At 54.5% G+C, this 24,397-nt stretch overlaps 2 protein-coding genes across 6 annotated transcripts in view; both read left to right on the top strand.

Moving 5' to 3' along the window:
• Positions 1-1,416, top strand: part of EIF2B3 (eukaryotic translation initiation factor 2B subunit gamma) — a 116,604-nt gene extending 115,188 nt beyond the window's left edge. For all 3 annotated transcript variants that reach the window (XM_087865833.1, XM_045799700.2, XM_045799701.2), the window contains one exon: positions 1,239-1,416. In XM_087865833.1, the coding sequence (XP_087721959.1) occupies positions 1,239-1,272 (34 nt within the window). In that variant the 3' untranslated portion in view covers positions 1,273-1,416. The remainder of the gene's footprint in view (positions 1-1,238) is intronic.
• A 114-nt stretch (positions 1,417-1,530) lies between these two features.
• Positions 1,531-23,008, top strand: PTCH2 (patched 2). 3 transcript variants are annotated; one of them, XM_045799702.2, is made up of 22 exons: positions 1,531-8,523; positions 8,985-9,177; positions 14,291-14,480; positions 14,587-14,656; positions 14,841-14,932; positions 15,529-15,724; positions 16,285-16,406; positions 16,552-16,699; positions 16,779-16,910; positions 16,999-17,154; positions 17,239-17,331; positions 17,912-18,037; positions 18,131-18,249; positions 18,354-18,702; positions 18,866-19,178; positions 19,269-19,411; positions 19,498-19,678; positions 19,836-20,116; positions 20,226-20,363; positions 21,523-21,665; positions 21,749-21,848; positions 22,250-23,008. In XM_045799702.2, the coding sequence occupies exons 1-22, from the start codon at positions 8,452-8,454 to the stop codon at positions 22,514-22,516; spliced, it is 3,624 nt and encodes a 1,207-aa protein (XP_045655658.1). In that variant the 5' UTR covers positions 1,531-8,451; the 3' UTR covers positions 22,517-23,008. The 3 variants fall into 3 exon arrangements, with proteins under 3 accessions (XP_045655658.1, XP_087721957.1, XP_087721958.1); XM_087865831.1 differs by lacking the exon at positions 21,749-21,848 and having other exon boundaries at positions 22,250-22,472; XM_087865832.1 differs by lacking the exons at positions 21,749-21,848; positions 22,250-23,008 and having other exon boundaries at positions 20,009-20,116; positions 21,523-21,659.
• Positions 23,009-24,397: the final 1,389 nt, after the last annotated feature.

The raw sequence follows: 24,397 nt of genomic DNA, 5'->3' as shown, positions 1-24,397 counted from the left end.
AACTCTCCCGTCTCCTGCATGTGCCCCATTCCTCCAGGCAAGAAGTAGATAACATGCCCCTGGTTCCCCTTTCAGACCCGTTGGTTCACTGCCTCCATTCTATAGCTCTTATCCCAAAAAAACTAACCCTCTTACCTTTTAGCCCATCACTGGCCAACTTCCATGGTGCTCCCCTAAATATATTGAGGGCTCATAGTCTTCCTCTTCACTCCTTCTAAACATTCTCTGAGCTTCTCCACTCTTACCAACCCTCATCTCCTTTCAACTTTACTTTCGCTCTCCACTTAATAATCACACCCTATCCCCGTCACTACCTGGGACCTCTGAAATCTTTCCAGTGCCAGTAGCTGTGCTAAATACGGGTATGAACATAAATACACTGGCCCTAGCCTTGAGATTCTTACAGGGAAGTGCAGGAGAATGAGATACTGATGTAGAGACAGAGGTATGTATCAGGTAGTGTCTTCACAAAGCAGGAAATGGACAGTTCGGAAGGGAAGGCGCCACTAATAGTGGGGGTGCTTGATTAGGGCACTTAGGGCAAGAGTGTGATGGGATGAGGGGCAAGAAAGGCATTCTAGACAGAGGGAACAGCCTGTGCAGAGGTCTAGAGCTACAAAATAGTATGGCTTGTAGGTGTAATTGGAGGATGGTGGAACACGAAGCTGGAGAGGTCGGCAAGGATCGGGTCATGGGGGGCCATGTTTTGGACTTTACGAAATAATGGCCACTGCTTATCCAGCACTTGAGGATTCTTTAAGTCATTGAATTCGGACAACAGCTCTATGCAGTAGGTGGTACTATTTCCATGTTACATGTGAAGTTCACCCTTTCTTCTTTGGATATCTCCATTTAACTATTCGGTATCATTGCTTCTCACCCTTTTCCCTCCACGCCCTACCATATGGCCACACCACAGTATTGCATGTTCCCCTTCCTTGTACCTTTATACCTTTGCTCATGTTGTTCCAGGAGCCTGGAATGCCTTCCCTTCGATACACTGCACTGCCTGAAAAAACTCTGTTCATCCTTTAAGACCCATCCAGTTCCCCTGCTGTGTAGGAAAATGCTGTCTCTCCTATAATCCCTTTGGCAAGTTGTATTCCCAAGACCTTGTCAAGAGCAGAGCCACACAGGAGACAAATAAATGTTTATGAGCACAGAAATTAGAAATAATTTGGTTTGAAATGACACCTTTACTGCCTGTTCTCAAACAACTTTTTTCTTTTCTTTTATAGCCAAACGAGTGAACGAGGTGATCGTGGGGAGTGACCAGCTCATGGAGATCTGAGTTCTGAGCAAGTCAGACACCTTTCTCTTGGCCCTCAGAACTACAGATGTTGGCTGGCCCACCTGTTTGACTCTGTATTTATTTCCCAATAAAGAAGAGCTCCCGTGGGGCACCTGGCTGGCTCAGTCGGTAGAGCATGCGCTCTTGATTTCGGGGTTGTGAGTTCAAGCCCCACGTTGGGTGTAGAATTTATTTAAATAAACTTTAAAAAGGGGGAGTGGGGATGCTCCCAAAGGTATGCCAGAGACTTGTGGAGTAGTCCCGAGCTCCAAGGATACAGAGTGTGGGTTCATGAGTCACGTGGTAAAAACCATCTAGAGCCAGTGTGTAGAACAGGGTAAGACACAGTGGCTTGGCTCTTGTGTACTGTGGTTATCAGGCAGGGGCAGCAGGGTTAAAGCTCTTAGGAGGACTGCTTTCTGACTGGCTGGCCCAGCCTCGTCCATAAAAGCATCTTCCACGTAAAAGGACCTGGAAGTACTTCAGTTCCTGACCCTAATCAGGCTTTCTAGCCCCATAGGCCTGGCTGCTGGCAGTGCCACCTCCGTTCGTGATGCTCCTTCTACAGCTACCAGTTTGGGCAGCGTGGCCCCCAGTCCTGAGTCCAGGACTTACCACTCTGTTACCATACCTGCCGCGTCCGCACCCCCGGCCTCACCTGCCATTCACTCCCTACTTCCCAGTCACTAGTCAGTTTTTCCAGGTCAGCTGTTGTCTTTTGGAGACTTAAAATAGGCAGGAGGCAGCCCCGGTGTAGGCATCAAGCCTAACTCCGCTGGTCTTAGCGGACGCATGAGCAATAAGAAAGCCGTGGGGCGCCTGGGTGGCTCAGTCAGTTAGGCTTCTTTTTTTTTTTTTTTTTTTTAAGATTTTATTTTTATTTATGTGACAGAGAGACAGCCAGCGAGAGAGGGAACACAGCAGGGGAGTGGGAGAGGAAGAAGCAGGCTCCCAGCGGAGGAGCCTGACGTGGGACTCGATCCCGAACGGCCGGATCACGCCCTGAGCCAAAGGCAGACGCCTAACAACTGCGCTACCCAGGCGCCCCTCAGTCAATTAGGCTTCTATCTTGGGCTCAGGTCATGATCCCAGGGTCCTGGTGGCTAAGTCAGGCTCCCTGCTCAGCGGGACGTCTCCCTCAACGTCTCCCTCTGCCGCCGCTCTGCCTGCCTGTGAGTGTTCTCTCTCCCTCCCTCTCTCTCTCTCTCTAACAAGTAAATAAAATCTTCTTAAAAATAAATAAATAAAAATAAAAGAAAGCCATGATCTATGAAGCCAGACAGACTCCTTCTTACCTCCCCTTAGTCAGGAGTCTAAAGTCTATTCAACCTGGTAAGTAAGAGCCAGGAGCCTATATCATGATTTGAAATTCTTTCTGACTCTTCTCCAGCTGCACTTCTTTATATCCTAATTATACTGCCTCTCCTGCTTCAGATAATTAAGAAGTGAGATTTCCATACTCCTAGCCCTTCTGGAATCCTGTCCACCTTCCTTTACCGCCCCCACTCCCAAACACACGTACCCTCCGCTCTTGCCTCTCCCTGCACCACTTTACAACCTGCAGGTGTTTGGTGGAAGATAAAAGTGGTTCCTGGGGTGAGATTTCACCTCCTAGAATTATCAAAGTAAAGGTTTCCCTTGATGTGCTCACTGTGGGTGGCAGTAATTATAAAGAATGATTTGAAATACTGGTTTCTACGTTGCTTCAAAAATCCGAAGTCTCTAAAGTTCATTGGAGTAATCTCACCTGAATCTTAGTGCCGTTTTCATTGAACTTGTGAGAGACTAGATGAGCATTCCTACCCTGGGGGATCTCCACCTCCACCAACCTTCTTGGGAGCTCTGGAGCTCCACATTCCTCCCACTGGTGGGGACAAGGTTCCTGAAAGTTTGCCCTCATCAGACAGGAGCTGAAATGGCGCAGCAGAAGTGGTTGAGAGAGAGAGGACTGCAGGGCAGGCGGGGGAGGGCGGGAGTAAAGAGCCAGGGCAGTGCCCCGGGTGGTCCCCTTTGGAAATGAAGTGAAGTCTGGGGGGCCCAGGTGACGCAGGCTGGAAGAAGACCTGCCCTCCAGAATGTTGCTTGGCTTTGGCCGAGTCACTGCCTCTCCTCTGTCCCTGTGTTTCCACATCTGCAAAATGGGAAAGTTGCACCGGATAACTTTCAAAGGCTCATCCTATTCTCAGGTTCTGTCCCCTCTCTCAGAGCTTTCTGACCCTTGGGATCTCGGTGGCCTGAGGGGTCAAAAGACTGCTCCTTGTCAACAGAAAGCAGATGGAACTGGATAGGTTTGGAAGGAGGTAGGTGGGGCAAGAGAAGGGATTGATTAAACTGGCCCAGAGCCTTCCCGTACCCCTTCCTGATCTGCCCTGAAGAGCTCTTGGAATCCCTGACAGTAAGGTAGAGGAAGGACCTCTCCTCTGTCTTCCCCTGCACAAGCCCATGAGCAGCCCTGCTCCAAGCAACGGAGGGAGCTGGAGAAAACAGGACAGGTAAGGGTTTCCCAGGGGAAGGCCTCGCAAAGTTGAAGTCCCAGCCGGGAATAGCCCCCAGCCCAGGACACTGCTGCTATTGTCTCCAACCACACCGGGACTGACTTGGTGCCCAAGATGCTTTCATTTGTCTTTTTGCTCTATTTGTTTGCCAGAAGGCAGGGACCATTTTTGTTTCCTTTTGGCAGCAGCTACAGAGAGTTTGAATATATTTGAAATATAGTGAGCAACTGAATTTCCACTGGCCAGCCACCTCTCCACGGGACGGAAGCCAGAAGAGCCAGGCAGGTAAAGAGGTGACCTGCACCGCCTCTCCCGGGGATGCTCCCTGAGGGAAGTGGAGGGGAGAAGGAAGGGGTCTTTCAGTACCAATCAGGGAGGACTCTGGGGAGGTGTTGAGCAACAACACCTGGAGTTCTGGGAGCTTGCCAGGTCAGACAAAATTTGATGTCTACTATTCCAGGAACCCCTCCCCCAGTAACACCTCACCCCACCGGCTGGCAAGAGCTCCCGAGCCAGTGAGGGGACTGACTGCCAGGACTGCCCTCCAAGCTTTTTCCCAAGGCCAGAGGCTGAACTTCTTCCCAGTCCTTCACCGCATGACTCTTCCTAGCCCGCTCCCATCCATGGAGGTGGCGGAGAGGGGGGTCATGGGGAATTGTCTTCAGCTGGAGCCCCAAGAGCAATCTAGGGGCCTGCACAGCCTAGTTTATAAGCTGTTTCTATTTCCAGAGAACTGCAGAAAGCATACTTTCTTCATCCACAGACATCCCTACCCCTAAGGAGGTACAGAAGCCAGGCCTTTGTATGCTGCTTTCTAAATAGTTAAATGTGTCTGAGGAAGGGGGAGTGGGTGTGGGAAGGACCACCCAGACACAAGGTCTAGAAAGCTTAGCTCTGATGGAGCTCACAGGGAAGGAAAGAGGCTGGGCAGGAGAACACATTTTACTTGAAGCCAGGATGCCTTGTCCTCGACCTGAGCCATCTGCCACCACCCAGAAGGACTGCATCAGGGACTTCTCTGGTATGGACAAATGGGGGGATTCTGCTTTGATTCCCAGCCTCTCTTCTTACTCCACCTTCAAGGTAAAAGGCTGTTTTCTGGTCTCTGGTTGCAGCCTCTGACACTAGAGACTTGACAGGTGCTATTGGCCTAGAGCTGCCTACAGGGAAGGGGCATATAGTCCCAGGCTTGGCCATTAAACGTAATGGGTGGCAGGGGGAGTAGGGGAGTTGGTGGTGTGAGGGCTCCCTGCTTCCCTCTTCCACATCTCAGGGTTACTGACTCTGCCGGGCCCAGATAACGGAAGCCAGCCCCAAGCATAAGTGAGAAGCCTGGGGGAATGCCAAGGAAAGAAGACCCGCCCTCGTTCCTCTCACATGGACACTACCCTAAAGCCAGGCTGGTCACATTCCAACACTGTGTGTGTGTGTGTGTCTGTGTGTCTGTGTGTGTCTGTGTTTCACCTCACTTATCCTGGCACTGTTCCTCAGCCACGTATATTATCTCATTTAATCCTTATGTCAGTGTCAGAGGTCATGTGACTTGCCCAAGCTCTCCTAAGCAGACCTTGAACCATGTCTTCTTTTTGATCTGGTACTCTTCCCACCTCTCCCATCCAATCCTTCTAACTTAAACTTCCCTGAGTATTCCAGCTTGCAGTGGTTTCCCCTGTGGTCTCTGTGCTCCCCATTAGGCTATAAACTTGGAAAAAGCAGGTACCCGGCAAATCAGAGCTTAGCAAAGGGGTGGACACGTCGCAGACCTTAAGGGATAGTTGTCTCAGTCAGTAATTAGATTTACTGCTTGGTGATAATTAATTAATTAGATTGCTTTTCTCTTTTGTTATTCCTTGGAGAACTTCTCTGATTTGAGCCCAAAACACATTCCCAGATCCAGTGGAAGTGACACTGAACCAGGCTGTTCCACATTGAAATGAGCTGCTTGTAGAGAGAAAAGAGGTTCTTCTACTTTCCTTTCTGGTCCCTGGGGTCTGTGGCTTTAGCTCGCCCTGGCTGAGCTCAGCCGCACTCAGGAAATCACTTTGTTGGGGAAGAGAAAGGTCATCTTGGAGCTTGTAGCAGCCAGAGGGCACTAGGCCCTGGGTTGGAATGGTTAGAACTGCAGACCAGCTTCTCCCACACTGGGTCTTTGGACTTTGGCAAGAAATTTTCCCAGCAGGCAAGCCCTGCCCTGGAAGCATCCACAGAAATGCTGGACTTCACCACGGTTGTTAGTAATGGCGGGCCTGTGGTAGAAGCAGAGTCGCAAGGCCCAGACGATTACAAATCTTTCTCCACGGACTTTTGTCTTGCAGAGTCTGGTAAGAGGGAAGGAGGTCCCAAGAGCTACTTACAGCAAAGTCTGTCTGCTTGGGTACCCAGCCATACTCAACTGCAGCCCCAAGAGCAATCCAGGGGCCCATACAGCTAGTTTAGAGGCTATTTCTATAGCCAGAGAATTACTGAGGGTACGCTTTTTTTTTTTTCCTTAAAGATCTTATTTATTTGACAGCAGGAGAGAGAGCAAGAGAAAGCATGAGCAGGGGAGCAGCAGAGGGAGAGGGAGAAGTGGGGCTCTTGGTGTGGACAGGGGCTTTTGCTGATCCCAGGACTCTGGGATCATAACCTGAGCCAAAGGCAGATGCTTAACCGACTGAGCCACCCACGCGCCCCTGAGGGTACACTTTCTTGGATCCTCCTATTCCACCATCTTCCCCAGATGCTGAGGATACACTTTCTTTATCCAGAACAGGATAACAGGGAAGGGGCGCCTGGGTGGCTCAGTCATTAAGCGTCTGCCTTCGGCTCAGAGCGTGACCCCGGCGTTCTGGGATTGAGCCCCACATCAGGCTCCTCTGCTGGGAGCCTGCTTCTTCCTCTCCCACTCCCCCTGCTTGTGTTCCCTCTCTCACTGGCTGTCTGTCTCTCTCTCAAATTAATAAATAAAAATCTTAAAAAAAAAAAAAAAGATAACAGGGAAGAAGAAAGTGTATGCGCATATGCTGCTTTTAATGTGTGGTTACTACTTGGCCAAAAGCATCATGAATATATTAATTCCTCCATAGGCATTTTGCTGGATGAATGGACCAAGAGATGTGGCAAACCTGTTAGGTGTTCATCCTCTCCACCTAAAATTTCCCCTTCCACAGGATGGAGGCTCTGGAAATAATGTTAATTGACACGTTTTCAAAAAGCAATCTGGCAATGTGTAGCAAGAGCCATAAAAATGCTCATACTTTTTGACCCAACACCCTCACTTCTGGGAATCTGTCCTAAGGACATTCTCCAAATGATTGATACAAAGACTATGTAGTAACATGAAATGTTAATGATGTAATAATAAACAAGTCTGGAAGAACTGACCAAGAAATTGGCCAGAGATAGTAGTAGTTGTGTTAGAGTAATGAGTTTATTGGAGATTCTTTTTCTCTTTCCCGAACCTTACATGTTAGAATATAGATTTTTACCCTCCTCTGACACTCAGGGTTAACCATTCAGAAACCCAGCAGAAACAGCACTCAAGACAGTTGATGAATATTTAATACAGGATCCATTCCCTGTTTCCAGTCCTTTCCACCCTGGTTTCTGCAACTCTCAGTGGCTCACTCAACCATCACTGAGCACCTACTTATTGTCTAGTGAGGGAGGCAGACTTTCAAGTACATAAGTTGTGTCATAAATGCAATAATAAATAGTGTGTTACAAGGAGCACAATGAAAGAAGCAACTGTCAGGAGGGAGGTGTGAATCAAAGAAGGCTTCAAAGAGGGGTGATTGGCTCATGTTCAGTTTTGAAGGCTGTCTTCCAAGGTAACAGGGCCACAGCACGCACAAGGGCAGAAACGCCTGGAATAGCATGGTGCCTTTAGGAAATTACATCTAACTCTCTAGGGCTGGAAGGAACACTGAGTAAACGTAAAGAATTGTGGGAGAGAAGCCTTTAGTTAGATCATGCAGGGCCCCGTGCTCCAAATGGGCTTTGTGTTTTGGAACTATCATCAGATTGCATTTTAGAGAGATGACTCTGGCCTCGGTGGAGAGTGGACTGAAAGGGGCAAGAATGGAGGCAGAAAAGAGTGAAGTCTTTGGGTATTGGCTGGGTCGGCCAGCAGATACCTTTTCTCAGCATTGGCGTCTCCTGGCTTATGCTTGGCCAGCGCCGTGCCTCCCCGGGATCTCCCTCCCTGCTCCTCCCCGAGGGCCCCGCGGGCGCCCCGGGAAGCGCGGCGTGGGGTGGCCCTGCCTGGGTGGTCTCCTGCCCCGCCCCCACCCGCGGCGCCGTCGCCTAGCAGCGGATCCGGCCGCGCGGCTCCGGGTAATTTGCGGACCCCTCAGCCAATGGGAGGGCGTCGTCCCGGCCCGCTCCCTTTTTCTGGAGCCAAGGACACCTCCTCCTCACTGCGTTCCCCACCTCTAGCCGCGCGGGCCGTCGCGGGCCGGCAGCTTTGCCTGCACGCGGGAGCGAGTCCGGCACCCGCACCGCCCTGCGCTCGTCCCGGATCGCAGCCGCCGCTGCACACCAGCACCCCACCCTCACCCACGCCGCGCCTAAGCGGCCCCACTGAGTCCCGACGCCGGGCTCCGCGGTACCGGGGTACCAGGCCAGCTTATGGAGAATCCCAGATAACGCGGGTTGGGGGCGCCCACGCCCCCCATCCCCGCCAGCATGGCGCGGCCGCCGCCACTCCAGGAGCTGCCCCCTGGGTATACACCCCCAGCTCGAGCCGCATCACCCCAGGTGAGTGGATGGGAAGCCAGAGGGAGAAGGATTGGGACCAGGTCTAGAGACCCCCAGGTCTGTCACTCTGCAAGGTGTGATGTCTCTAAAGTGCAGGGTTATAGCCCACCCGTAAAGGGGGTGTGTGTGTGTGTGTGTGTGTGTGTGTGTGTGTGTGTGTGTGTGTCTGCATCTTCTCGGCATCTGGCCGGTGAGAGTGTGTCTGGGTTTCACCTCTGTCCACCTGAGAACGGATGTGTGCCTTTTACACCCTACTCTCAGAAAGGGATCCCTGCCTTCCTCGGGTACGTACTGGGACGGGGGAATAGAGTTAAATCTTTTCCATGTCTGGGCCTGTGTCTGTGTAAATTCTACCTGTCCTGCATCCAGAAACCAAGAAGAGGGTGCACAGAAGGAGAAAGGGGGAGGATTTCATGCATTGTTGCCGTGATACCTGCCTGACCCTTCTCTTTCCATCCCAGACCCTAGCTGGGAGCCTGAAGGCTCCACTCTGGCTTCGTGCATACTTCCAGGGCCTGCTCTTCTCTCTGGGCTGCGGGATCCAGAGACACTGTGGGAAAGTGCTCTTCCTGGGCCTGTTGGCCTTTGGAGCCCTGGCACTGGGTCTCCGCGTGGCCGTCATTGAGACAGACCTAGAACAGCTCTGGGTGGAAGGTGAGTTGTGGACACCAGTCATAGCTGCTTGGGTATGGTGAGCCCAAGACAAGCAGGGCGAGGAGCTGGCTATTGTGTTCTAGTAGGCTCGGCCCTGGGTCTGGAGAGGGTACCTGCCTGCCAGACCCTGGGCATTTGGGAGCAGTGCTCCCTCTCACACCTGTAAATGGACATCTGCAGATGATGGAGTCCTGTGAACAGGTATACAGAATAGTTATCTGTGAGTTGGTGTGTGTCTGTGTGTTTGTTTAGCAATTATTACCAACTTTGTATTTTTTACTACATGGCAGGGTGTGCAAAGGCAACCAAAATCTTTCAGTAGCGAGGAGACTGAAATATGTACTGGAATATAATAAACAATAGAATATAGAGCAGAATATGATTATTTGAATAAGAGAAGGCAGGGAGAGATCACACCTGAACAGGAGAATCAAGAAAATTAAAACTGGGCTGGGGAAACTGAGTAAATCATCTAGCAGGCCACCATGGAGAGGTCCCATGCACCTCGAGCCCCGTGCACCGAGGCCCCCTGCAACCATTTAGTAGGAAAAAAGTGGCGTGGGGTCTACACTTTGAGGCAACAGCAAGATCAGACGCACCCAAATGCTCACTTCCTAATGGAAGCATTAGATAAAAATGATTTCTTATTAATACTTTTGGCATAACTCTCCTATCCTGGGGTCTGGTTTCATGTGCTGGCCCTTCAATAGAGTCAAACTCTCCTCCGTTCTTTCCTGGGAAATTTGCATTTGTGGGTCCCCCCAAACCTCCCCCAGCCCTGGCCCACACCCAAAGGCAGGGCCAGGTTAGAGTCTCACACCCTTGAGTTATTCCAAATGCTGGCAAGCCCTAGGATGCAGAGCAGATGTTTCTCGGAGGCTGCCTGCCTGCCTGTTGGGCTCCCACACCCCATCCCCACCCTGCCCTCGCCCTCTGCAGGCTCACGCACACATGCGTGCTCTAGGCCAGCCCTGGGGTCCAGAGCAGATGTTTCTCTGTGCCTGCCTGCCTGCCCCCAGCCCCAGGACACACATGTGCATACATGAACATACACATACCCCCACCCACACCACTACAGCCTGGGTGGTCCTAAATGACTGTTGGATTTCCTGCCACAATAGAAGCTGTCTGTCTCCCCCCTCTTCCTCTTTCTTCACTTCCCAGATCTTTCCCATCTAAACATTGCTCGAACCTCCAGGTTCTTCATCCTCTCTCCTACACTCCAGCCCAGGACAGGCTAGGTCCCACCAGATCTTTGCTGCTGTTGGTGGAGGGGTGATGTAAAAGGGTGGTGGCCAATTCCTAGGGCTTTTTCCTTTATTTCTGAATACTGCTGTGTCCCGTATCGGCTAGGGCTGGGGTGAGGCAAAAGCAGGGACCCTGGCCTGATCTCTCCTCTGTACATCTGCACTTGAGACTTCTCCCAGCAATGCCCTAGGCAATGAGGAGCTGATCAAGGCGAGCACTGAAGAGCGGTCTCTATTCCTTTCCTGTTTTGCTAATACAGAAAGCAAAGAAAGAAGCAGGACACTGGCTATCAGAGTTCAGGGTCCCCTCCAACTTTGCCATGGTGAGAGACGGAATGTGACTCATCCTTCCTGATCAATTTTAAAGCCAGAAGGCTCAGAGATAGATTCATCTCTAAAATTAAAAAACAAACAAACAAACAAAAACCCACAACATTATAGCCCAACTAGTACTTACAGGAACAATGACAGAGAAGGCTTGAAACTGGAGCTGTCCTTGAAAACAAGGGACATGTATCTAGAAGGCAGGTGGAATCTATCAGTTGGTGGAACCACTATCCACTCAAAAACCCAAGGCTGAAACCTGGGGAGTCAGCCTCAGTTCTTCTTGCTTCCCCAACTGGTTACTAAACCAGCAAATTCTTCTTTCTTAACTTTTCTCATGACAGACCCCTGCTTCCCACCCGTGTGGCCGTTGCTCTAGTTGAGGCCTTTCTCCGTCTCTGGTAGTGCACTCTGATTATATCATTTAATATGCTTTTAGCCACATGAAAGAGAAAAAAAGGAAAGGAGGGCCGGAGGAAGGAAGGAGGAACAAGAAATCTGTAGTAGAGAGTAAAGAAGTTGCAGTATGGTTAATTCAGAGGCCTAAGGGCGCCAGTAAGGACCCAGGCTCTTCCTCTCTCCTCTGCCTTCTTCAGCATGTGGGGCTTTTGTCCTCGGGCTTATCGCCTCCTTGTCCCAAGTGGCTCCTGCAAAGTTTACCAGAAGCCCCCCAGCCGACTTCCGTCACTTTGGCAAGAACTACGGAGCATCCTATGCCTAAACCCTTTACTTGGGAAAGGCAGTGGAATCACTGTGATTGACTAATCAGATTTCACCCCCTGAAGCTGGGGAGGGATCCAGCTTGCCTGAATCACGTGGCCTCTCAGGATGGCCAACAAAGCCAAAGTCTACTAGAGAAGTGACCAGTCTTCTGCTGGACTTACCTTCTAATCTGCCTCCACACTGCCCTCCTGTGGCGTATCTAAATCTGGCCAAGTCGGTCCCCTGCTTAGAGCCCTTCCACCGCTATTACGGGGTTCTGGGGAGTCTCCAGAATCAAGTTCCAGCTCCTTACCACACATGCTAGGCCCCCCGCAACCTAACTCTTGATTTCTTCTCTGGCATTGTCTCTGCCTCACTCGCCTTTGACAGTTCCCTACACATACTTGGTCCAGAATGCCTTTCCTCACTTCTTCCCTTGGCCGGTCCCTATTCTTTCACAGCTCAGCTCCAGAATGTATTGTTAGGTGATGAAAAAGTCAGGTCATCCCACTTCTATGCTCAAAACCTACCATGGCTCCCAGTTCACTCAGAGAAAGCCTACATCACTACAGTACCTTACAGCCCCTTACATGTAAAATTTCTGGACCAAAGATTATGAACATTTCTCAGGGTCTGATGTATATTACAATATTGCTTCTCTCCAAATATCATACCAGATTACACTCTGGTTAGAGTGCACTCCATTAAGCCAGCAATGAGGGCTATCATTATTTTTATTTTTGCTAAATTGAGAGATGGTGATTTGTTGCTATCTTAATTCCTATTACCTATAATATAGGATTCTATATATTACCATTGTAGGATTACCTATAAGGTGGGTTCATTTTCCATGCCGGCTAACAAGTTATAGTCTCCCTTCTGTAAAGGTACGAAAGTTTTTAACAGATGTGTTGATTTTGGTGTCTCCTTCCGCTGTTCTCCTCCTTCCTCCCCACTCAGTCTTTTTTACTCCAGTTCTTTCTCACTTTTCTGTCCCAGAATCTCTTTCCCAGCAGCTATTAAATAATAATGCCTTATCTGCTCCTACTTTATGCTGGGCAGTTTCCTGAGTACTCTGCCGGCATTGATTCTAGTTCCACCAAGGTGAGCCCTGTCCCCATTTGACAGATGAGGAAAATGAGGGCAGAGAGACCATTTGCCCCGAGCACAGACTAAATGTCAGAGCCCAGGCTCAAAGCCAGGTTGAGGCTTAGGCTTAGGCGAGGCTCTGCCTTACACCCGCTGTCTCTCGTTGCCCGCACAGTGCGTCCCAGTTCATCTGTCCTCGTGTCTATCACCGTCATTGGTGTCAGCCGAGATTTACTTTTTTCTTTGCCTCGTTTTTGTCTGAGGATTCTTTCTTTTCTTTGATGTTTTACTTTACATTTTCAGTCTGTCTTTCTCTTGCTTTCTTGATAGCTCTTTCTGGGTTCCTTCCTTCTCCTGTGCCTCCCTCCCCTCAGCAAACTCACTCACTAGGAGGAGCTTTTTTCTGTCCCCTCCGGTCCCTCCTTGTGGCAGCTCTGGCCTGGGGAAACGAACACTGCAGTACAGGCCTGGGGGAGGAGCGGGGAGTCAGAGAAGGGAGAAAGAAGTGGACCTGCACAGCGTGGCTCTGTGGGACTGTGTTCTCAAGGGAGGGCCCGGATTGTGATCTGAGCAGGGAAGTGTGAGCATATATGGGTAAGTCTGTGCTGGGGGCTCTTAGGGTGTGCAGCTCTCATGAGTGAGGAGATTATACGGGTTTGCAAAAGAGGTTGGGGAGCATGACGATCGCAGGTGGGGCTGGAGTCTCAGAGAAGATGTACGTGTGGGCCCCAGGGGTGGTAGGGACCCAACAGGAAGACGCCCGGGACAGGCGGCAGCAGAGCTGGGCCTAAGACCAGACCGAGTCCGTAAAGCCTCAGCAGTGGTTTGGCCCTGCCCTTGCCCTCCTCCAAACCCCAGTCAGGCCATATCCCCTCATAGCACCCCTGCCCACCCAGCCCCAGGCCCCAGTGACAGAGCATGACTCTGTAGCCAGCACAATGCAGGACTTGAGGGGTGCCGAGATCAAGTAGACAAAGGCAGGCCTGGCACTGGGCCTCCCTGTTGCCCAGACAGTGAGATCTGGGATCTGGAACCCTTTCTTCCCCTTGGCCCACATTGATGTCACCTCTAACAGGTGACCCCAGGTACTTCTCACGTGAGTAGAAGCAGCATGTTGACTGCACCACACTGAAAGCCTGTCTGATTGTCCCCCTCGCCTGTGCCGCCACAGGGCCATTATTACCAGACACTCCCATCCCTACCCTCTTGGCATAACAATTTGCAAAAAGATACATGGCTAGAAAGCACTGCCTGAGACAACCTGACCTAGGAGCCAGCCCAAGCACTACACCTCTTCTTTGGGGAGACCCTCCCAATGGCAGCCTCCCTAATGATCCCATTTGTGTACCCCCCCCCCCCGTCTTCCTCACCAGAGGACAGAGGGGCTGAGTGAGGGCTCCCTTACCAGATATCTCCATAACCCCAGCCCTGCCCCAACTCATACCGACCTCTCATTCTGAAGTAATTTGCCCCACACTGAGCCAACCTGATTCATATTTAAATCTTAGACCACACAAGAATTCTGTACAGCCATCCAGCTGGGGTCTCTCACTTCCAGGAAAGCTCCAGGTTCTAACCAGCGTGCCAGGAGCCTGGGGAGTCAGCATGACCATCAGGGGGAAAGCAGGGGCTCCTCTCAGAGCAGTTCTCCCACTTGTCCTGGGAGGCCTCAGAGGGCGAGGGTCCCACATCCCCAGAGCCCTGATCCACCAAGGCTCTTTTCCCCCAGCTTTCTCTCTCTGCTCTGGCAGTGGGCAGCCGGGTGAGCCAGGAGTTGCATTACACCAAGGAGAAGCTGGGGGAGGAGGCTGCATACACCTCCCAGATGTTGATACAGACCCCACGCCAGGAAGGGGAGAATATCCTCACACCTGAGGCACTTGGCCTCCACCTCCAGGCAGCCCTCACCGCCAGTAAAGTGCAAGTATCACTCTATGGAAAGTGAGTCTGGCTGAGTCCCTGAGCAGCTGGGAGTGAGGCATGCGGTGGCAGGGCTGGCGTGGGAAGCCCCCTCTTCCGCTGATCTCTTGTGCCCTGGCCATTTCAGGTCCTGGGATTTGAACAAAATCTGCTACAAGTCAGGAATCCCCCTGATTGAAAATGGAATGATTGAGCGGGTGAGTATCCGGGGCTGTTCTTTGAGACTGGGTCAAGGGGGAACCTTTTCTGCAAGGAGGGGAGGGCTCTGAGAGATGGGGAGGTTGCAGGTTGGGAGTGGGGGGTTACAGAGGGCATCGTACAGAGATTGTGGAGAAAGGAGCCCAGGGGCAGGACTGACGTGGCCTGGGATGTCCCCGGCAGATGATTGAGAAGCTGTTTCCATGCGTGATCCTCACCCCCCTCGACTGCTTCTGGGAGGGAGCCAAACTCCAAGGGGGCTCTGCCTACTTGCCGTGAGTGCCGCTGCAGCTAGGCCGGGACTGCCCCCCGCAGGACAGGGGGGGGGAGTAAAGAGGATGATCAAAAGCTTACCGCGGGCCTAAGCCACCTGTTCGGCTGGGGTCAGAGCACAGGCTGCCCCGCGGCTCTCTCCACATCCCCCTACTCCTTGCCTCTGAAGGAAAGGCAGACTTGTCTTATTTGGATGGAACAAAGAGAAAAAAAGAGCCCCAGAAAGCGACTTTACCCGGGAGAGCTAGCTAGGTATGAGCTGAGCTGTTGCACAAGCCAGAGGGAAGACCTGTGAGAGGCAGGTGCCACGTGGTTATGTAGTAGAACCAGAGGTAGGTGGCTCGGGAAGGGGCTCTGTGGGGCTTTTCTGAGCCTCTTCCATGCATTAAGTACAGACCGTCGTCCCATCCGGCTCAGTGCAGCCACCTGGCGGGCCAGGGCAGCCTGCGAGTTCTGGGAGGCTCGGCTTTGCAGACCCTCCACATGGAGGGATGAACGAGCTGCTGGGAGAAGGGTGGGGTACAGCAGGGGTCCCCAGCAACATTTTGGGGGTGGGAATTGATCCTTTATCCTCACCAACCACGGGCTCTCCCCTCAGCGGCCGTCCTGACATCCAGTGGACCAACCTGGACCCAGAGCAGCTGCTGGCGGAACTGGGCCCCTTTGCCTCCCTCGAGGGCTTCCGGGAGCTGCTCGACAAGGCCCAGGTGGGCCGGGCCTATGTGGGGCGGCCCTGCCTGCACCCTGACGACCCCCACTGCCCACCTAGTGCCCCTAACCATCACAGCAAGCAGGTGGGTGCCAGCCAGGTTTGCCAGAGAAAGGCTGTTTTCCTTCCCTTTCCCCTCCTCATATGTTCCTCTATTCTGTGCTTTGCCTCTCATTTCCTGGACACTGTTACCCTGCCCCGACTGTGCTAGGGACCTAGACTCTTCCCTTCCCATTCAGTTCTCCTAAGGAACCCTCACGCGGTTTGTGACTCCCTTTGTGCTTTTCTAAGGCCAGAAACGCTGGACTTTATCCAAATGGACTTGTACAGAGAAACTGAGGACAAATGAGCTAAGCACAAGTATCATACCTAGTTTCCTGAGTGTCTCTGTGGCCCTGTGAATGTGAACCTTTTTCCAAAACCCACCAAAGTTATTCCAGCTCTTCCCAGAAGCCCATTGCCAGGCCTCTGCTTCCCCTTGTGGCCTCCTCTCTGCAGGACAATCGCTGTTCACTTTCAGAGTAAGCGAGAGGCTCAGGAACATAGTTACCTACAGTCAGGCTACAAACCCCCCCGGCGGGCGTGGTTCCTGGAGGTACCAGCCCAGGGCCTTGAACAATAAGCCCCCCTCCTGCCCCCCTCTAGGCTCCCAATGTGGCTCAGGAGCTGAGTGGGGGCTGCCACGGCTTTTCCCACAAGTTCATGCACTGGCAGGAGGAATTGCTGCTGGGGGGCATAGCCAGAGACCCCCAAGGACAGCTGCTGAGGTAAGGCCTCCCTGGGGGCTGACAAGGGGGCCCCAGCATGGGAATCCACACTCTGATTCCAGGCAGCGCCAGCAAGACCCCCGATTCAGCGGCCGTCGGGTGCTCAGGCCGGCTCTGACCCCCGGCCCTCCTCTACCCCCGCCAGGGCAGAGGCCCTGCAGAGCACCTTCCTGCTCATGAGTCCCCGCCAGCTGTACGAGCACTTCCGAGGCGACTACCAGACGCACGACATCGGCTGGAGCGAGGAGCAGGCCGGCACGGTGCTGCAGGCCTGGCAGCGGCGCTTTGTGCAGGTCAGAGGGCAGCCGGGCCAGGGCGCCGCCCCGAGGCCGTGCCCTCCTCCCACCCCTCACATCCGCCCTGTCTCCCCAGCTGGCTCAGGAGGCGCTGCCTCAGAACTCGTCCCAGCAGATCCACGCCTTTTCCTCCACCACCCTGGACGACATCCTGCGTGCTTTCTCTGAAGTCAGCGCTGCCCGCGTGGTAGGAGGCTATCTGCTCATGGTGAGTCCTGCTCCTGGCACCCTGCCCCACCCTCCACCCAATGCCCCTCGGGAGCCGCCGTGCAAGCCTGTGCCCTCTCTCCCCGCAGCTAGCCTATGCCTGTGTGACGATGCTGCGCTGGGACTGCGCCCAGTCCCAGGGTGCGGTGGGCCTTGCGGGGGTGCTGCTGGTAGCCCTGGCAGTGGCCTCGGGCCTCGGGCTCTGCGCCCTGCTTGGCATCGCCTTCAATGCTGCCACTACCCAGGTACACCAGGACTCCAGGGCAGGCTTGGGGCCCGCAGTCCAGGCTACTCAGTTCCTCCAGCTACCCACCCCTGTGCCCCTCCAGGTGCTGCCCTTCTTGGCACTGGGCATCGGTGTGGATGACATATTCCTGCTGGCACATGCCTTCACAGAGGCTCCCCCTGGCACCCCTCTCCAGGTGAGGCCTCATCCTCCAGCCCGGGCTCGTCTGAAGCAGCTCGGCATAGGGTTAAGAGCCTCTTGGCTGGGGCGCCTGGGTGGCTCAGTTGGTTGAACGTCCGACTCTTGATTTTGGCTCAGGTCATGATCTCAGGGTCCTGGGATCGAGCCTGGTGTTGGGCCCTGCACTCAGCGGGGAGTCTGCTTGAGAGTCTCTCCCTCTGCCCCTGCCCCCTGCTCATGTTCGCTCTCGCTCTCTCAAATAAATAAATCTTTAAAAAAAAAAAAAAAGAGCCTCTTGGCTTATGTGACCTGAGGCTGGTAATTAACCTGTCTGTGCCTCAGTTTCCTCACCTGTAAACAGGGCTGACAATGGTGCTTGTGTCTTGAGGGTATTGTGAGGATCGGGGATAAGTCCAGCTGAATGCTCAGAACAGTGTGCGTGACGCGTGTGTGGTACCGACACTGTGCGTGACGCCTGTGTGGTACGCTAAGCATGAGCCTCCACGTGGTTATTGTCCCCCCTCTGCCATCCCAAGCTCCCAAGTCTCCCCTCTGCTCTACCCTGAGGACCCACGGCTCCTTCCCTGTCCCCGCAGGAGCGCACAGGCGAGTGTCTGCAGCGCACGGGGACCAGTGTCACGCTCACGTCCATCAACCACATGGTTGCCTTCTTCATGGCCGCCCTCGTTCCCATCCCTGCACTGCGGGCCTTCTCCTTGCAGGTGAGGCCTCAGGAAAGGGCCCGGGCTCCAGGCGAGCATGAAGCTGAGGGCCTGCTTCATTCAGCCTTTGTGTCCCTCCTGTCCATCCCCCAGGCAGCCATCGTGGTCGGCTGCAACTTTGCGGCCGTGCTACTGGTCTTCCCGGCGGTCCTCAGCCTGGACCTGCTCCGGCGCCACTGCCAGCGCCTCGACGTGCTCTGCTGCTTCTCTAGGTACCGTCCCTGCGCGCCCGCCCTTACCTCCCTGGCCCCTTCCCGCCCCGTCCCTTCACCAGCATTCCCACACACCTGTCGTCCCTCCTCTCCGCCTCTTGCAGCCCCTGCTCTGCGCGGGTGATTCAGATTCTGCCCCAGGAGCTAGGGGACAGGACAGTACCCGTGGGCATTGCCCACCTGACTGCCACAGTCCAAGCCTTCGCCCACTGTGAAGCCAGCAGCCAGCATGTCGTCACCATCCTGCCTCCCCGAGCCCACCTGGTGCCCCCACCTTCCGACCCGCTGGGCTCTGAGCTCTTCAGCCCAGGAGGGTCCACACGGGACCTCCTAGGCCAAGAGGAGGGGCCCAGGCAAAAGGCGACCTGCAGTTCCCTGCCCTGTGCCCGCTGGAATCTTGCCCATTTCGCCCGCTATCAGTTCGCACCCGTGCTGCTCCAGTCACACAGCAAGGTAAGCTTCCGGGCCTGGAGAAGTCGCGGCAAGCCAGGCCAGAGGCTTAGGTGTCTCTGGGCCCCAAGAAGGGCAGAGGGCCGAGCCCCCCCGCCCCAGCACTGGGTGGGGGCGGGGGGCACGGACATCCCTGGGCCTCCAGCTTAGTCGCCGTTTCCCACAGGCCACGGTGCTGGTGCTGTTTGGGGCTCTTCTGGGCCTGAGCCTCTACGGAGCAACCTTGGTGCAGGACGGGCTGGCCCTGACGGATGTGGTGCCCCGGGGCACCAAGGAGCACGCCTTCCTGAGCGCCCAGCTCAGGTACTTCTCCCTGTACGAGGTGGCCCTGGTGACACAGGGTGGCTTTGACTACGCCCACTCCCAACGCGCCCTCTTTGATCTGCACCAGCGCTTCAGTTCTCTCAAGGCCGTGCTGCCCGCCCCTGCCACCCAGGCGCCCCGCACCTGGCTGCACTATTACCGGAACTGGCTACAGGGTGAGAGGCAAGGCAGCTGGCGGGGAGGGCTGCTGCAGGCCGGAGCCCCTGGGGCCGCAGGCTGATGCTCCCTCCCTTCTTCTCCCCTAGGAATCCAGGCTGCATTTGACCAGGACTGGGCTTCCGGGCGCATTAGCCGCCACTCGTGCCGCAACGGCTCCGAGGATGGGGCCCTGGCCTACAAGCTGCTCATCCAGACCGGGGACGCCCAAGAGCCTCTGGATTTCAACCAGGTTGGAAGGGGGGCTGGAAGGGTCGGGAGGCACAGACGGGCCCTAGGCCTCATGGGCCCAGACTTTCAGCCCTCTCTGCTCTGCAGCTGACCACAAGGAAGCTAGTAGATAAGGAGGGGCTGATTCCACCCGAGGTCTTCTACGTGGGGCTGACCATGTGGGTGAGCAGTGACCCGCTGGGCCTGGCAGCCTCACAGGCCAACTTCTACCCCCCGCCTCCCGAGTGGCTGCACGACAAGTACGACACCACCGGGGAGAACCTTCGCAGTGAGTCCCGGCGGACGTTGGGTCGGAGGGTGCTGGCGGGGAGCCCAGCAAAAGCCTCAGCCTGGGCCCACACAGGCCCTGCCCTAAGGCCCTGCCCACTGCTCCCCATGCTCACTGGCCACCCCCTCCCTTCCCTGCTACCCCCTACCCTCTGCAGTCCCAGCAGCCCAGCCCCTGGAATTTGCCCAGTTCCCCTTCCTACTGCGTGGCCTCCAGAAGACCGCGGACTTCGTGGAGGCCATCGAGGGGGCCCGGGCAGCGTGTGCCGAGGCAGGCCGGGCCGGGGTGCGTGCCTACCCCAGCGGCTCCCCCTTCCTCTTCTGGGAGCAGTATCTGGGCCTGCGGCGCTACTTCCTGCTGGCTATCTGTATCCTGCTGGTATGCACTTTCCTCGTCTGTGCCCTGCTGCTGCTCAACCCCTGGACGGCTGGCCTCATAGTGAGTCCTTGCAGGGATGAGGCCAGAGAGACCCGTGGCTCCCTGCCCCTGCCCGCCCTGCCCATCGTCCCTTCTCCCAGGAGCCCTGGGTGAGCCCTGCCTTCCCCAGGTACTGGTCCTGGCGATGATGACTGTGGAGCTCTTTGGCGTCATGGGTTTCCTGGGCATCAAACTGAGTGCCGTCCCCGTGGTGATCCTTGTGGCCTCTGTGGGCATTGGTGTTGAGTTCACAGTCCACGTGGCTCTGGTGAGCACAGGCACTGGGGGCGGGGTGGACCAGCCGATTCAGTAGTCAACAAATATTAATCAAGCACGTACTCTGTGCTAAGTACTATTTAAGAATTGGTTTCGAGTCCCTGTTCGGGCACCCCCCCAAAAAAATTGGGGATATAGGGGCGCCTGGCTGGCTCAGTTGGTAGAGCATGTGACTCTTGATCTCAGGGACATGAGTTCAAGCCCCACGTTGGGTATAGAGATTACTTAAATACACAAACTTAAAAAAAAAGAATTGGGGATACGATAGCAATACAGACAGGCATTACCTTCAAGGAGCTTCTGTTCTACAGTGTAGAGAGAAACAATAAACATATAAACAAATAAGCAGCCATTTCAGCGGAGAGGAGGGGACAAAGGCCTGACCAAAATGGGGACAGAATGAAAGGTGAGAAAATGGGAATGAGTAATTTTTGGATGGTTTTCCTGTGAAGGGATCAGAGCAATGGGACGGTAGCTGGATGGCAGCGTGGGTCAAGGAGGGATTCTTGCAAGACAGAGCGTCTCGGCCTCTCCCAAAGCTCTGCGCGCTCTGGCAGAGGAGGAGTGAGCGCAGGGTGGGGGCCGCAGACCAGCTGGCAGCACCGACACAAGCCTGGCTAGACCCCGCAAACGGCTCCCTTCCTTTCCCCCCACAATAGCCCTGTCCTGATGACAAGAACCATATATACTCCTTGGAGTGCGGAAAAGTCAGCATGCAGAGACATACAAAGAAAGAATAGAAATCCTCTGAAATCTCATCCTAGCAGTAACTGTAACCACTTTGGTGTCGTCCTCCTGGACTTCTGGGCCGGGCCAGCAAACTGTGTCAAGAGCCAGACAGTAAATATCTTAGGCTGGCAGGTCAGAGTCTCTGTCGGGGTCCTGCCATCGGAGCACTAAGCAGCCACAGACAATAATGTGTAAATGGTGGGTGTGGCTGCACTTCTTTACAAGAGCAGGTGACAGGCTCTGTTTGCCAGCTACTCCAGACTTCTCTCTGTGTCTCACTGCAGTGTTACCTACGTAGACTCACGCACACTTCCTGTACAGTTCCCAACTCAGTGCACCCGACCCGTGAGCCCTAGGGACAGATGAGAAGTCGGGGGCATGGCCGGCCAAGGAGCAGCCACAGGGCCTCTCTGTCCCCACAGGGCTTCCTGACCACCCAGGGTAGCCGGAACCTGCGGGCTGCCTGCGCCCTGGAGCACACGTTTGCTCCAGTGACCGATGGGGCCGTCTCCACACTGCTGGGTCTGCTCATGCTCGCTGGTTCCAACTTCGACTTCATCATAAGGTAGGGGAGGGCTGGGCGGGGCGGCCCGGCCCGCGTGCGCTGGCCACAGGGGCTCCCCAGGCTCACCAGCTGCCCCCACACAGGTACTTTTTCGTGGTGCTAACGGTGCTCACACTCCTGGGCCTCCTCCATGGGCTCGTGCTGCTGCCTGTGCTGCTGTCCATCCTGGGCCCCCCACCTGAGGTGACCACACCCTCCCCCTGCTCCCAGCCCAGAGGATGGGGTGGGACAGGCAAGGGAAGAGACAGAGCCAGGAAAAAAGTCTCCTCAGTGCCAAAAGACAGGACTCAACTCACAAGGACCCTCCCCATGAGATCAAGGTGGCAGCCTCTCCCTTTGCCCAAACACCATGTCCCTGCCCCTCAGCTTTCCTGGCTTTTTTCTGGGACCCACCTTAGCATTTAGGGTCCAGAGCAAGGGGTTTGTCCTAGGACTTGACACCCTGTCCCTTATCAGCTCTGGATCCTTCTGGAAGCCAACAAGGGCCACAGCTTCCCAACAATCATGGTGATGCACCAGTGAGCTGCTGAAGGGGACTGAGGTCCTGGGACCCCTGGGCTCACTGGGACCGGTGTCTCCCCCAGGTGGTACAGATGTACAAGGAAAGCCCGGAGGTCCTCAGCCCCCCAGCTCCACGGGAAGGAGGGCTCAGGTGGGTGTTGTCCCCCACTCTGCCCCAGAGCTTTGCCAGAGTGACTACCTCCATGACAGTGGCCCTCCACCCACCCCCACTGCCTGGTGCCTACATCCACCCAGCCTCCGATGAGCCCACGTGGTCCCCTGTTGCCACGCCAGCTGCCAGCGGCTCCAGCAACCTCAGTTCTAGGGGCCCGTGTCCAGCCACGGGGTGAAGGAGCGCCTGAAGCATGGAGACCCTGCTTAGGCCACAGGAAGTCACTGGGAAGCAACGGGTGGGTTACTGAACGCAGGACGGACACCCGGAGAGCCCCACTGCTGCTGTCTGCCTGCATCCGTCCCCTGCCTCAGCCGTCACAGACCTCCCTGCTGTCATACGAAACCACCAGCCTCTGGGCTCGGGGCAGCCTCGCAAGCCGCGTTCTGTGTGCCGGGGCGAGTGCGGCTGGGGGGAGAAGCCGGCGGTTCAGGCTGCGGGACGGCCCTCTTCCCCCAGCCCGCCCTGTGCCACTGGCCCCTCGCAGACCAAGACGGAGGGGTCCTCTAGCACCCTTCGCGAGGCCTGGCCCCCACGCTGGGTAACTCCTGAGTGGGCTGTCTGTATCTCTGCCCACATCCTACCACATAAATTATTTATATGAAGATGTTTATTTTTGTAGTCTGTATAGATGTTAGCTACGCTGAAAGTTTTATTTTTAAAGAGTGAAATATATTCTATATGAACTCATCTCAAATGACTTTGACGGTTTCCTTTTGAACAAACGGGGGTCTGCAAGTATAGAGTGTTATGGTCTAAGTTCCTGGGGCTACGCTAGTCCTGGGAGGGAAAGGCCCCAGGTGCTAAATTGTCGCGTAATTTTGGTCTGTTTATTCACCTGGCCAGTGAAGACGATGTCCAGCAAGCACGTTGGTCATATGGCTGGTAACAGGACCTGGGCTAAGTGCTTAGTATGAGAAATGCTGCAAGTGTTTTGTTGTCAAGCTCTACTGTGTGGCTTTCAGAGTCATCATAAGCCAGCCCTGCACACCTCTCCAGCTCATTGCCCACCCTTCTGTTTCAGCAGCATGGGGGGCCCGGGTGGAGGGCAGAGCCAGGCAACAGGTAGAAGGTGAGGTGGAAGCAGATAGGAAAGTAGCCAGCTGAAGCAGAGAGGGGAATAGCAGGGTCTGGGGAGATATTTTGGGAACTTTCTGTCTAAACCAAACGAGGGCAAGAGGCCTCTGCAAGTTAGCAACCTGGTGCCCCAGGGGCATCTCTGGCCAGAGAGCCAGGGGATGGATGAGCGGGGCAACTGTCCAGAAACTGAGACTGTGCGAGCAGCCAATGAGGTGCCGTATTTAAGCTGTTCCTTCTGTGATGTCATGTAGCCCCATCGTACAGAGGCCTTGAAGATTCTGGCCACACCCCAGGGCTAGAATAGAGCACCTCAGCCTATGAGGTGGGGAGGGGGGGCTTTTCTTGTCCTTCCCCAGCTATTCTAGGGTTCAGTCTCAAGAGACACAAATATCCACCCTGGGTTCAGCCACCCACTCACCAGAAACAACCCCACTTTTAAGAGCACTGCCTTCTCATATCCCACCCACCAGGCTAAAGGCCAGAAAAATCATGTTTCGAATGTGAAATTAATTCGTTATATACATAAACAAACCTACAGCAGTTGAATCAACACAGAAATGCCGGGGGTGCCTGGGTGGCTCAGTCTGTTAAGCATCTGCCTTCAGCTCAGGTCATGATCCTGGAGTCCTGGAGTCCTGGGATCGAGGCCGCATCAGGCTCCCTGCTCGGTGGGGAGCCTGCTTCTCCCTCTGCCTCTGCCTGCAGCTCCCCCTGCTTGTGTCTCTCTCTCCTCCTCTGTGTCAAATAAATAAATAATTAATTAAAAAAAAAAAAAAAACACTAAAATGCCTAAAAGAACCTAAAAGAAGTGAGTAGTTGGCTTTGAGCCTAAAGTAGGGGGTGCATCCAGCACGTGCAGGGGATGGAGACTGGATTTCAGTCTGGTCGTGTTTGGGCCACTATGGAGGGGCTTTTGGTGGAGTGGGAGAGCTCGCGGAGCTGGAATAGCGTAAAGGATGTCAGCCTACTGTGCCACTTA

The sequence above is a fragment of the Ursus americanus genome, chromosome 12, assembly GCF_024610735.1.
Source record: "Ursus americanus isolate L20-20 chromosome 12, mUrsAme1.1.p, whole genome shotgun sequence".
Lineage (NCBI taxonomy): Eukaryota > Metazoa > Chordata > Mammalia > Carnivora > Ursidae > Ursus > Ursus americanus.
Note: the sequence above shows the minus strand (reverse complement) of the source record. Positions and strands in the feature narration are given on the sequence as shown.